The 13,732-nt window shown below is 35.5% G+C and overlaps 1 protein-coding gene across 1 annotated transcript in view; it reads left to right on the forward strand.

Annotated features, from left to right (window-relative positions):
- THSD7A (thrombospondin type 1 domain containing 7A) overlaps positions 1-13,732 on the forward strand; it is a 431,097-nt gene that overhangs the window by 162,699 nt on the left and 254,666 nt on the right. Inside the window, exon 2 of the mRNA XM_039216623.1 lies at positions 12,052-12,883. Coding sequence (XP_039072554.1) covers positions 12,052-12,883 — 832 coding nt within the window. The remainder of the gene's footprint in view (positions 1-12,051; positions 12,884-13,732) is intronic.

Here is a 13,732-nt window from a genome sequence, read left to right on the forward strand (position 1 = left end):
AGCTACCCAGGTCATAATGGCCCAGAAGATCTGATGTTATTAGATTTCTGATAGATAAAATGACTGGAATCTCTCGCTAGCCCTAATTGGAGAATTGCAGCATGGACACCTATGGTTTGGGAGCAAGACCATGCTTTGTACAGAGAATTCCCTTCAGGAGAAAAAGACAGTATATAACCCCCACACCCAGATCCTCACTTGCTGTTGTGTTGCAATAGATATTGCATGTTGGATACCAGCTGACTCTCACTGAAGTAAGTTGTCTATCCCAAGCTGGCTGCTATGAAACTCATTAAATAAAATGGTTGAGTACACAGAGTAAAAATCCAGTGTACGATAGAAATGAAGTATTTGAGAGATCAGGATCAGGCCCATGTGGATTCAGAAGATCAAGTAAATTATATAAACACTTTGTCTAGGCTTCCATTCCATCTACCTCTTTTATATGGAGGTCTCTGTGGAATCACTTCTAAAATAAACTACTTACATACAAGCTTTAGTCTCAATTTCTACTTTTGAGATAAGACAAGACAGCAAGCTTTTCAATTTGATTGGCTCTTTGAAGACCTTACTTACTTTTTATTTCAGGGTTTTCTGGGATGAAGTAAGAATTATAAATGATAGGATCCTATATCTCCAAAAACCCTATTGACTTAGCTCCCTTAGATCCATTCAGCTCAGACTGTTGAATATGTACATTCTTCAAAGTTAGCTGATTTTGAGACCATTGTAACCAAAGATCTAAGATATGCTTAGAAATTTTTATGCATTTCATATTTTGAAGGAATCATTCTATAGCTCTCATTGTCATGCTTTGATTTCAGTGATAAGACAGAACCTATTTCAAACAGTGACAGAGTATAGTCTGAGTAAATTTGATGTTGCTACCTTAAATCCATTCTCTAGAGCAAGGTAGGAAAGACTACATTAATAAGTTGGCATATCTTCAAGGCTATGGAGTTTACATATTTGTTATGATCAACAGTTTCTACTTGTGTTTTATATTTTGTTGCCAATCACATTTGTAATGCAATCTCATACAGATGTCAAGTTTCGTTTTTTGCTGTTTTGGGGAAATAGAGTGGAGTTAAATATTTTGTAGAATGGAATGCAATTGCTCAAGTAGATGTTTTAATGTTGATATACATTCATGCTATTAGTGCAACATTTTGTTGTTTTATAGTTGAAAGGCTAACAAATTTTATAAGCTTAGAAGGGAAACCCTGACTTTGGAGTGTGTTATCTTGAAGAGTGCTTTTCCCTAAAAAAATTATTTTGGGCATCTCAGCACTTGAATGGGACATTATTCAAAAGTTAAGGACTCTTAATTATGGCAACATAAATTCTTTATCTGGATTGGTCACATATAGCTAATATGACTTTTCTTTTTTTGAATGTTTAACTTCATCCTATGAAACAATAGAAGTATTTGGGCCAGGGGTGCCTGAGTCACTCAGTCAGTTAAATGTTCAACTTTGGCTCAGGTCATGATCCCACGGTTGTGGGTTCGAGCCCCGCGTCGGGCTCTGTGCTGACAGCTAGCTCAGAGCCTGGAGCCTGCTTCGGATTCTGTATTTCCCTCTCTCTCTGACCCTCCCCTGCTCATGCTGCCTCTCTCTCTCTCTGAGAAATAAATAAAACATTAAAAAAATTTTTTAAAAAGAAATATTTGGGCCATTTATGGCTTTATATTTTTCTCTAGTCTTAAAAGATTAAACCTACTATATAACAATCTATTCATGTCTAACACGATATAAAATCAAATGAGATATGGAAGTATACTGTATACTATACAAAAAAATGAAATATAGCAATAACATAAACTATGGCAATAAAACAAAATACAGCAATAAAATCTAAGGATGCAGTATTTAAGCAGTTCTCATTTACATGTTTTGATGCTAGTGAGTACCTTAAAATAATAGTTTTGTGTATTCTTGGTAAAATTACCTAACTATGGAGAAAATAAAATGTTCAGAAGTTTGCCTTTAAACATACTCAAAATAAAATCCTGATGGGTTCAATATAGATGTTTTACATGAATCTATAAAGAGAATGGAAGTTTTGTATAATTTTATGAATAATGTCTATTTATATCTTTGTACTTGAAGATATTTTTCAGCCTAAAAGCAGTAGAAGAAACATAAGATTGTGTTAGTGAAACGCTTGCATATTGAAAACATAGAAAACATCATAACCAAAAAAGTATGAAAGAGAAATACTACCTTTTTAAAGGGCATAGAGAATGTGAATAGCATCAACAAAATGTATCAAGATAAAGAGTCCACAGTAGCACTGGAAAGTAAACTAATTGAACAAATCACAGAAGAGGAAATAATTATGTTCAAGGTCATATGTAATAAGAATTCAATTAAAATAATAGTGGATTGGAGGGCACATGGGTGGCTCAGTCAGTTAAGTGTCTGTCTTTAGCTCAGGTCATGATCTAATGGTTTTTGGGTTCAAGCCCCACATGGGGCTCTTTGCTGACAGCTCAGAGCCTGGAGCCTGCTTAGGATTCTGTGTCTCTGTCTCTCTCTGCCCCTCCCCACCTTGAGTTCTGTCTCTCTCCCTCTTTTCAAAAATAAACTTTAAAAAAATTAAAAAGGGGCGCCTGGATGGCTCAGTTGGTTAAGCATCCAGCTTCGGCTCAGGTCATGATCTCTCAGTTCGTGGGTTCGAGCCCCACATCGGGCTCTGTGCTGACAGCTAGCTCAGAGCCTGGAGCCTGCTTCACATTCTGTATCTCCCTCCCCTGCTCACACTGTCTCTCTCTCTCTTTCTCTCTCTGAGAAATAAATAAAACATTTAAAAAATTTAAAAATTTTAAAAATAATGGATTTGTATTTATAAAAGTAACAAAAATATATACAGTAACTGCTGATAAGGTGTCATGATTATATTTCCACAAGCTTCTCCGAAAAATCAGTTGAGCAACATGTATTTAAAAGCTTTAAACTACTCAATACCCTTTGACCTAGTTATTCACTTTATTGCAGTCTAGCGTAAAGAAATCATCACTGATGCATACAAACTTTAAAAGACTAAGTCACATAAAAATGAAAGTCTTTTGCATGAGAAAAAAAGCATCTCACAACCTTTTACAAATAGTCTCATAATTTTTAATTTAAGTTTTTTAAATCACGTTTATTTATTTTTGAAAGAGAGACAAAGTATGAGTGGGGAAGGGACAGAGAAAGGGAGGGAGGGAAGGGTACATGAATCTGAAGCAGGTTCCAGGCTTCACCTTGTCAGCACAGAGCCCCATGCAGGGCTCAAACTCAGGAACTGTGAGATCATGACCTGAGCCAAAGCTGAATGCTTAACCAATGGGACCACCCAGGCACCTCAATATTTCTCATAATATTGATTACTCAGTTTGTGTTTCTCATAGCATTACAAGATGACGGAAGGTAATATTATGGTTCATACTGTACTTTACAAATGGGGGAAACCAGGATCCAGAGAGGCTAAGTAATTTTCTTAAGAGAGAACAAACATGATAGGGACATAAAATAAGTTATTATATTTGGCAACTATAAAATCATCTCTCCTATCACTGATTCCTCATTCATTGTCTCGTCAGATTTAAAGAGCTGTTCTAATTTTGTACATTTAATTTCATGTTCTTATATCATTTTTTATTAAATTTTAATTACTTATTGAAGATGAAAGCTCAGCCTGACTTCACAGTGATCTCTCCTCATCCACCAAACTGATTTGTCATTTGAGAGTTATATTTTAAATTAAAATTAAATTAAAACTCAAGTCAAAGAAGCTGTGAGCTCTCCTTTTGTTTTACTTTTCAAAGAAATTTTCGTCTACTTTAGGTCAGTAAATTTTTCAAAATTTTATTTGTTTTGTGTTTATAATCTTTACAAAGTGGTCTCCTAGACAGACAACAAGTTTATAATTAAATCAGTGGTATGACATCAAATGGCGCAGTGTGCCAGGCATTTGGATTACCAATCTATGAGATGATTTCAAGACTCTTTAAGTCCAGGTGTTTGCTTCTACCCACAGCAGAATCCTTTGAAATGACCAAATGAGTTCAAAATGAGCAAAATTATGTTTCAATGCTGAGAAAGGGAAAGGGTAACATCAATTCTCCAAAAGCTTGAGGTCCTTCTGGAGGCCACAGGACTCAAAGGATTGGATTTAAAGGAATAAACACTATAGTTAAAATAGTCAAAGGATGGAACATCCAAGGAAATAAGTACATGAGATTACCCCAATAGAAGTCAAAATCTGGAGAAATAGCAGTCTTTAGATATCAGGGGAAATACAGACTCAATAATTGCTGGTGGAGGAGAAACCTGGGACATTTTGGTGAGCAATTCTGCAATACTATATAAACCGAAAGCTTGAACATTTGCAAAACTTTTAACTGAATTACCTGACCTGTGTACAACGATAGATGTTCACTGTAGCATTCTTTATAATGTTTGAAACAGTTGGGGAAAAGACCTAAATGTCCACAAATAGATTATGTCAGTTAAATCATGGCAAATTGATACCACATAGTCTGCAACCATATATAGATATAATTGTGTAAATATGAAGAGCAAACAAGATTAAGTAACTCTCCAGTAGGTACAGTGTGTGTCTGTATGACCTTCCTTGCATCTATTGAAATGGAATTATTTTTATAACATGCTGTGAAGTAAAAATGCAGGGTATAAAATAACTTATAGCAAGATCCCAAATTTATGTAAATACAGTTTAATTGCCAAATAGGATGGCAGCATATATATGACTAGTTGCCTTTAGCTCATGGGATTTATGAGGAATTTTTCTTCCTGTTAGCAGTGATTTCTAACTTTTCCAGTTGCTGATTTGCTTGAGTAAAAACAAATAGAATTTTTAAAAAATTTGTGAATTCCACAATTTAAAAATGGGATATTGCACAGCTTTCATGACATCAAATTCAATATGTTACTAAGCTGCTTGTGCACTTCTTGATCTTGGTAAACTAGTACATGCTGTTCCATAACCAAATCCAGGAGGGAAAATGTACTGTCTCATTTGAAGGATACAAACACATTTAGTCAAACAAGAAACTAGCTCAGTTGAGAGTTTTATGGCAAACAAGGGCAGAAAGCAGTTTGCATAATTTTCTCATGCTTCTTTTATAGTGTTTATCTTTTATAAGGCTCTTTGGAACAGTTGCTGGCCACCTGTCAGTAATGTCTCCTTTTATAGACTCAACCTTTTATTGTTCTCATGCCCTTGACATGTAATAAATAGTCTTGGCAGTAGTCAATATTGAATATGGTGGGCAAAATTCTAATTTTAAATTTAAAAGGCCATCTTTTGTGGACTAAAATAGAGACTTTTGAATGACATGAGAATAAGCATGTTAAAAAATCCTGTTTAACAGGAATAAAAATAAACCCATTGCTTTATCAACATTTTTGGAAAGTTAATTAACAATTATATTTTGAGTATTACTCTGTGGGAAAAAAAGCCAAGTAGCACTCCTTTAAATTTGTTTTTGTTAAGCATAATTCTGCAGCAATTACAAGTGAGTATATTTGTATTGTGAGTCTGTTGATTACAAAAATATTTGGGGTATGTAAATAGTTGCTTCAATTCTTTTTAGTGATATTTCTCAATTTACATAACATCCACCAAGTTAAGGATTTTACGTATATTTATTGATCTACATCCTAGAAGAGCGTTGTATTATACTGAACGAGCACAATCCTACAAATCTGTATGTAGGAATACATTTCCATTCATAAAGAGATACTATCCAAGACCTTAAGCAGAAAGTTGGCTGTCCTTTGTTTTGTCCAGTTAGATTCCAAGTTCCCCCTATATAATGATTAACAAGAACAATAAATGAAGAGAAATCCCTTCTGTTCTTGTTAAAAGCAAACATCCTTATACACACACACACACACACACACACACACCACCTTTCCAACACCACTACTTCCCATTCCTAGTAATATGAGATATAAGGCTATAATTTAACATTTGTGCAGAGACATAGGAGGTAAATATCACATTCGCATATTGTACTTGGGAGAGGGCTTCATATTTTCCTTGACAGAGTTTGCATATTGTGCTTTCCCATTTCAAACATTTGTTTTCTTTGAAACATGGTACCTAATTGGGCTCACAGTTTTTAGCTGTTAAGAGCAGTTTTAGATGTGGTCTCCTTTCTGTTCAGTGTGTGATTGTTTTAAGACTGGAGGCCAGAGTAGACAGTCCCTCGTCAGGTGTACAATGGTAAAGATCTGTTTTGTTTTTCCAAGAGGTCTGTTAATTGGACACACATCCAATAGCCAAGGTGCAGTGAAAAGATAAGACAGCAGTTAAAGTCTGCAAGTGAATGAGCTTTTTTTAGGTTCAGTTGTGATAATATTGTCACCACTACTTCCACTGGTGCCTTCATACATTTTATTTTACCTTACCTAGTGAGTATTTTTGGAGATAGAATTTTCTGGAGATACCTTATCTCCTGGTTCTCAATGTAAATATACTTGGAATAAAATAAACCCAAGAGTTTTATCTATGAATAGTGGGTTAATAGGAATCTATGTTAATAGATTTTAGAGAGGAATTCAGTTGCATTTGTATTTAGAATGTATGCCTTTAGTAGTTATTTAACTTTAGAAAGGCTTGCTCATTTTTTATTTCATATGAAATAGTATAGAAGTTTTCTTGACCTCGATTTCTTTCTTTCTCCTGTCATTGACACCAATCATGTAATGAATTGAATACTAAGGTCTGCCAACTTAATTCTCTCTTTTCTGAGCAAAACAGTTGAAATTCATAAAAAAGCCAGCCATGAAAATTAAGACATAATCAAACCATATGTTATAGGAGATGGTAAAATTTTAAACTGTAGGGGCCATAGAGTCAGTCTAATGCAATAGGCAAACAGTTATTCTATCAATTGATTGAAATTTTGATAAACATAATGTGAGAAACACATATTCTGAGAATGTGTCAAAAGGGAACTCTCCCTAATACAGTGTTAGTAAACCACGAGTTATTTCAAAATAACCATCACACACTTTTATTTTTGAATAAAGTTAGATGTAAGCCTGGAGTTGTAGCTAAAACTTGGTTTATAAGGTTATAAAGGTTATCCTTTCTTTTCTAGGATACTTTTCAAACTTAGTAATTATTTAGTGTTACATAGTTCTGCCTCTTAGTTTTGGGGTTATATGATAAGTTTATTTCCTTACTTAACAATAACTAGCAGACTTGAAATCATTTCACACTTTGTATACAAGATTTCTGTAATAAAATATTAATTTTTGTCACCTAAATAGTACCTAAACCTGTATTAAATGTCCAAATAAGTGCCAAATTTATAACTTTGCTATAAATTTTTTTTTGTTATTTGTACTTTGAGGACAAATGTGAAGTAATAACTGCTTTGTGGTTGTGATTTGTACCTCCCTAATGATCAGTGATGTTGAGCATTTTCTCATGTCTCTTGGCCATCTGGATGTCTTCTTTGGGAAAATGTCTGTTCATGTCTTCTGCTGATTTTTAGTTGGATTATTTTTGGGGGATGTTGATAAGTTCTTTATAGATTTTGGATACTGACTCTTTATCACATATGCCATTCGCAAATATCTTCTCCCATTGCATAGATTGTGTATCAGTTTGTTGCTTGTTTCCTTCACTCTGCAGAAGCTTTTTATCTTGATGTAGACCCAGTAGTTTATTTTTGCTTTTGTTTCCCTTGCCTCAGAAGACACATCTAGAAAGAAGTTGCTATGGCTGATGACAAAGAAGTAACTACCTGTGTTCTCCCCCAAGATTTGTATGGTTTCAGGTCTCACATTTAGGTCTTTAATCAATTTATTTTTGTGTATGGTGTAAGAATGTGGTCCAGTTTCATTCTTTTGATGTTGCTGTCCAGTTCTCAAAACATTGTTGAAGATACTATCTTTTTTCAATTGGATATTCTTTCCTGCTTTGTTGAAGATCAATTGACCTGGTAGTCATGGGTTCATTTCTGGGTTTTCTCTTTTGTTTCATTGATGTATGTGTCTGTTTTTGTGCCAGTACCATACCGTTTTGATTACTGCAGCTTTGTAATACATCTTAAAGTCTGGAATTGTGATGCCTCAAGCTTTGCTTTGCTTTTTCTAGTTTGCTTTGGCTATTTGGTATCTTTTTGTAGTTCCATATAAATTTGAGGATAGTTTGTTCTAGCTATGTGAAAAATGTTGATGATATTTTGACAGAGATTGCATTAAATGTGTAAATTCCTTTGGGTAGTGTAGACATTTTAACAGTTTGTTCTTACAGTCCATGAGCATCAAATGTCTTTCCATTATCTGCATCATCTCCAGTTTCTTTCACCAGTGTATTATATTTTTCAGAGTGAAGGTCTTTCACCTCTTGAGTTAGGTTGATTACTGGGTATCTTATTGGTTTTGGTGCAATTGTAAATGGGATTGATTCCTTAATTTCTCTTTCTGCTTCTTCATTATTGATATATAGAAATACAGCAGGTTTCTGTATGTTGATTTTGTATCCTGCAACTACTGAGTTTGTGTATCAGTTCTAACAGTTTTTTAGTGGAATCTTTTAGATGTTCCATATAGAGTATCATGTCATCTACAAATAGGGAAAATTTCACTTTCTCCTTGCTGATATGAATGCCTTTTATTTCTTTACTTTTTAAAATTTTTTTAAAGTTTACTTATTTTTCAGAGAGAGAGAGATAGAGAAAGAGAGAGAGACAAAGAGCACAAGCAGAGGAGGAGCAGAGAGAGAGACAGAATCTGAAGCAGGCTCCAGGCTCTGAGCTGTTAGAACCTGACGTGAGGCTTGAACTCATTAGCATTGAGATCCTGACCTGAGCGGAAATCAGATACTTAACCGACTGAGCCACCCAAACACCCTCCCCTTTTATTTATTTTTGATGTCTGATTGCTGCGGTTAAGACTTCCATTATTATGTTAAATAACAGTGGTAAGATTGAACATCACTGTCTTGTTCCTGACCATAGAGGAAAACCTCTCAGTTTTTCCCCATTGAGGATGACATTAACTGTGGGTATTTAATATATGGCCTTTGTTATGTTGAGGTATGTTCCCTCTAATCATACTTCAAGGATGTGGGGAAAGGGGGAACCCTCTTGCACTATTGTTGGGAATGCAAACTGTGCAACCACTTTGGAGAAGAGTATGCAAGTTTCTCAGAACGTTAAAAATAGAACTACTCTATGATCCAGCAATTGTACTACTAGGTATTTACCCAAAGAATACCAAAATACTAATTCAAAGGGATACATACACCTCGATGTTTACAGCAACATTATCTACAATAGCCAAATTATAGAAAAGGTCCAAATGTTCTCTTATGAATGAATGAACTAATGAATGAAAAAGAAAGATGAGTGAATAAGGAAGATGTCACACACACACACACACACACACACACACATACACACACAGGATATTACTCAGCCATATAAAAGAATAAAATCTTGGCATTTGTAATGACATGGATGGAGCTAAAGAGTAGTACAGTAAGTGAAACAAGTCAGTAGGAAAAACAAATACCATGTGATTTCACTCATATGCGGAATTTAAGAAACAAAGCAAACGAACATAGGGAAAAGAAGAGAGAGAAAGGCAAACCGAGAAACATACTCTTAACTATAGAGAACAAACTAATAGTTGCCAGAAGAGATGTTGGAGGGAGGGTGTGGTGATGGGTTAAATAGGTGACAAGGATTAAAGAGTGCACTTAGGATGATGGCTGAGTGTTATACTGAATCACTAAATTGCATACCTGAAACTAGTATTACACAGTATAACTAAGTGGAATTTAAATTAAAACTTAAAAAGACTATCTTCTTAATATGCCTAATTCATTAGTCCAATCTCATAATTAATATCGAAGATTGGAAAACAAACAATCAAGGAGTTTTGCTCAATTGCATCTAAGGTTTAGACTCTGAGTTATTTCAAAACACATTTTGAAATTTATATATCTTACATATATATTTATACATATTATATTATGTAATATTTATATATAATGGCTTTCTCCTAACTTGATGGTCCAACATAAATATATACCTTTATATTCTTTGTTTAAAGTGGGAAATACAAATTACTGTTTTAAGCACAGTAGGAAATAGGAAACAATACCAAAGATATTTGGTACCAAAATACCAAAGATGTATGGAATTAAATCTAAAGTTTATACGTATCTCTGTGTTCCTTATTGAGAAACATTGAGGTTCTTGATTCCCACACTGTATATTTAGAAACTTTCTAAGAGCATCAAGACACATGAATATATAATTTCCTTTGACAAATTAAAAATAAGATTAAAATATCAGATATTGCATGTTGGCAGATGTAACAAACTCACCGATTTTCTTAGTTCATAAAGTTTTGACATCAGCACTCTGGGAAGACTATTTCCTTAAATGTATTTTAAGTCCCTTATCACTCTACATGCGAACTTCATAAAGTAGGAAAATGGATATGCCAAATATCCAATTCATATTTTCATGCAATAATGATTAGAAAATATAGTGACTGAAAATATCGTTCTATTTCCAACTCCATTATTCCATTTGTAATGAAGTTGGCATCGCCAAATTGTAAACGTTTCTAGTTAAGCAGAATTAAATGCTTACACATAATGAACACATTCTTCTTATTTCATTCTTTCTAGATTAATCATTTTGCATAGGAATATCTAAGTCTCAAGCTCTGAGATCTAGGCTAAATCATAAAACTAAGAGTCAGGTCAAGAATCTGAAACCCAGTACATATTTTTTTTTATTCATGCAAGATGTAAACTTGGAAAATCACTTCCCCTCTTGTCACCTGTTTTTCTCATCAGTGGAGTGAATCTGTTGGCTTCGTTTCATGGTTTTCACTTGCCAGCAGCAGAAGCCTCTTGTCTAACAAAATCTTATGCATAATGTCAGCATGTGTGTGAATAATAATAATAGAGCTTCTCTTACAGAACAACAATATTGGAGAAGGGCAGTTGATTTTAGCTGGGAACCCTAGAGCCCAATCCTTTAGGCTGGTCCTCCGCTTCTGATACAACCTGTTGAAGATGACTCTCTAAATATAATCCCTCAAATTCCATGGACCATATTTTGAAAATGACTCTTAAAGCACTGGAAATCCTGTTGTACGTAAAATAAAAGAAAAAGGTGCAAAAAAAGAAAAATAGGTGCAAACAAGTAGATTTTAATTTATGCTAAGAAGGATTCTCAGGTAAAAAGCTCACACTTCATTCTAAACCATTGACTTAAGTGTTCCATAAAACAGCTATATAATCCCCAATAGTTTCTATTTAGAGAGTGAATACATTGACAAAACTCCCAATAACCCTTTAACATGTAGAAAATCATAAAAGTTCTTTAGTTAAATTTTAGTTCTCTTGCCCATCTTTATCCTTCACTGGGGAGATGAGAAACAATTAATTTGGAAGGGGGGTAAATCTAAAGGCAGAATGTGCTTTAACGAAGATTTGTCACTTCTCAGCTTTGGTTACCAGAAAGTTAACACTTCTGTCAGTACACACATATATACCCTCTAGGTTTTTGTAGTTACAATATGCACAGAGTTAGAAAATGAGAAAGAGGAGAACACGTTCTACAAAATCCTTAATTGCTCTGGAAAAGAGAAGGCCGTAAGAGATGAGGGGCCACTTTCCTTGCCTGTTACTGATGTCGATTTATTTGATAGTTACAAGGCAAGGAGTAATGTTTGCACTGTGACTAATTTCTGATGTCCTTTATGAGCAAGGGTACTCCACCTAAAATTAAGGAAATGAAGAAAAGCTATCTTTTAATAATCCCAAAAGGGCCCGAAGTGAACTTGTCCCAGCGGTTACCGTATATAGACTCTGTGACATACTTCCCCCTTCGCAAAACCACTAAGTGCAGATCATTACTTTCCAACAGTTATGTGCAGAGACCTATTTTATAACACTTCAGGGAAAGTTAACGTGCTAGATCTTGACATGTCTTTCTGGAAAATGAAATAACTTACAGTTTTCTTCTAGTGGCACTGTTAACTCTTGTATCATTTTCAGGTCCATGGGGCCGGTGCATGGGAGATGAATGTGGCCCAGGAGGCATTCAAACCCGGGCTGTGTGGTGTGCTCATGTGGAAGGCTGGACAACATTACATACAAACTGTAAACAGGCTGAGAGACCCAGTAATCAGCAGAACTGTTTCAAAGTGTGTGACTGGCACAAGGAGTTGTATGATTGGAGGCTGGGACCCTGGAATCAGTGTCAGCCTGTGATTTCCAAAAGCCTGGAGAAACCCCTTGAGTGCATTAAAGGGGAAGAAGGCATTCAGGTGAGAGAGATAACATGCATCCAGAAAGAGAAGGACATTGCGGCAGAGGATATCATTTGTGAGTACTTCGAACCCAAACCTCTCCTTGAACAGGCCTGTCTCATCCCCTGCCAGCAAGATTGCATCGTGTCTGAGTTTTCTGCTTGGTCAGAATGTTCCAAGACCTGTGGCAGTGGGCTCCAGCACAGGACACGTCATGTGGTAGCGCCCCCCCAGTTCGGAGGCTCCGGCTGCCCAAACTTGACGGAGTTTCAGGAGTGCCAGTCGAGCCCGTGTGAAGATGAAGGGAGCATGTACAGCTTGCACGTGGGGCCCTGGAGCCCGTGCTCAATGCCTCACTCAAGACAAGTAAGACAGGCAAGGAGACGTGGGAAGAATAAAGAACGGGAAAAGGACCGAGGAAAAGGAGTGAAGGATCCAGAAGCCCGTGAGCTTATTAAGAAAAAAAGAAACAGAAATAGACAGAACCGACAAGAGAACAAATATTGGGACATCCAGATTGGATATCAGACCAGAGAGGTTACGTGTACTAACAAGACGGGGAAGGCTGCTGACTTGAGGTAACATTTTATAACCATTAACTGCATGTGTCTCTCTGTCAAGGCCATGGGTTACAAAATACTTAAGACGCTGCTGTACTGAGTCCTGAAATTCATATGCATACAGCCTAGAATGAGCTGCCCTCAAGCGTAAAATTTTCTACTATAAGGCATTTGAGCTTTAGTGGGTTTCCTGACATAATTTCTATTTTGCTCATGTGTAGACACTCTACTACTAGAGTTAATTCAAACTTTGCTGTCAAAAATCTATAGCATCTCCCTGAGATGACACTACTTCTCTAAGTCAGTAGAACCGTTTCCACCTACAGTGGGGAAAAGGAACTTACCCAGAGGCTGGAATTTTGGAATTTTGAATTCAGATACTTATTTTAGTGAGAATAAAGCATACTTGTAATCTTTCCAAGTTTATAGCATTTTCAGAATTACCCTATAAGCAAAATCTAAACAGCAACGTAGGGAACTATACCTAAGAATAATTCTTTTTCACATTTTATAAAATGGAATAAATCTCCCCAGAGGAAAAAAAGGGGGGAACCAGAACAAATTAAGGTAAGCAGACAGTATTTAATCATGAGTAGTTTAGAAAACATGTAATTAATTGGCTGCATGTTCTAGACAGAAATTATTTGTCACATTATCTCTGGGTAAATAATGACTATATTATGAAAGACTTTCTCATGTGTGATTTATTTGTTGTGAAAATATTCATTGAGGATTATTCATTGAGGATTATCTAAAGGATATGATGTTCTCTGGATAGTCTAAATTTTGCTCTTGGATAAGCCAGACCATCTGGGAGTGTCTTATCTGGATCATTTGCATAATTGCTTTTTCTGAACTATTTATGCA

The sequence above is a fragment of the Hyaena hyaena genome, unplaced genomic scaffold, assembly GCF_003009895.1.
Source record: "Hyaena hyaena isolate Hyena2069 unplaced genomic scaffold, ASM300989v1 scaffold_646, whole genome shotgun sequence".
Taxonomy (NCBI): Eukaryota; Metazoa; Chordata; class Mammalia; order Carnivora; family Hyaenidae; genus Hyaena; species Hyaena hyaena.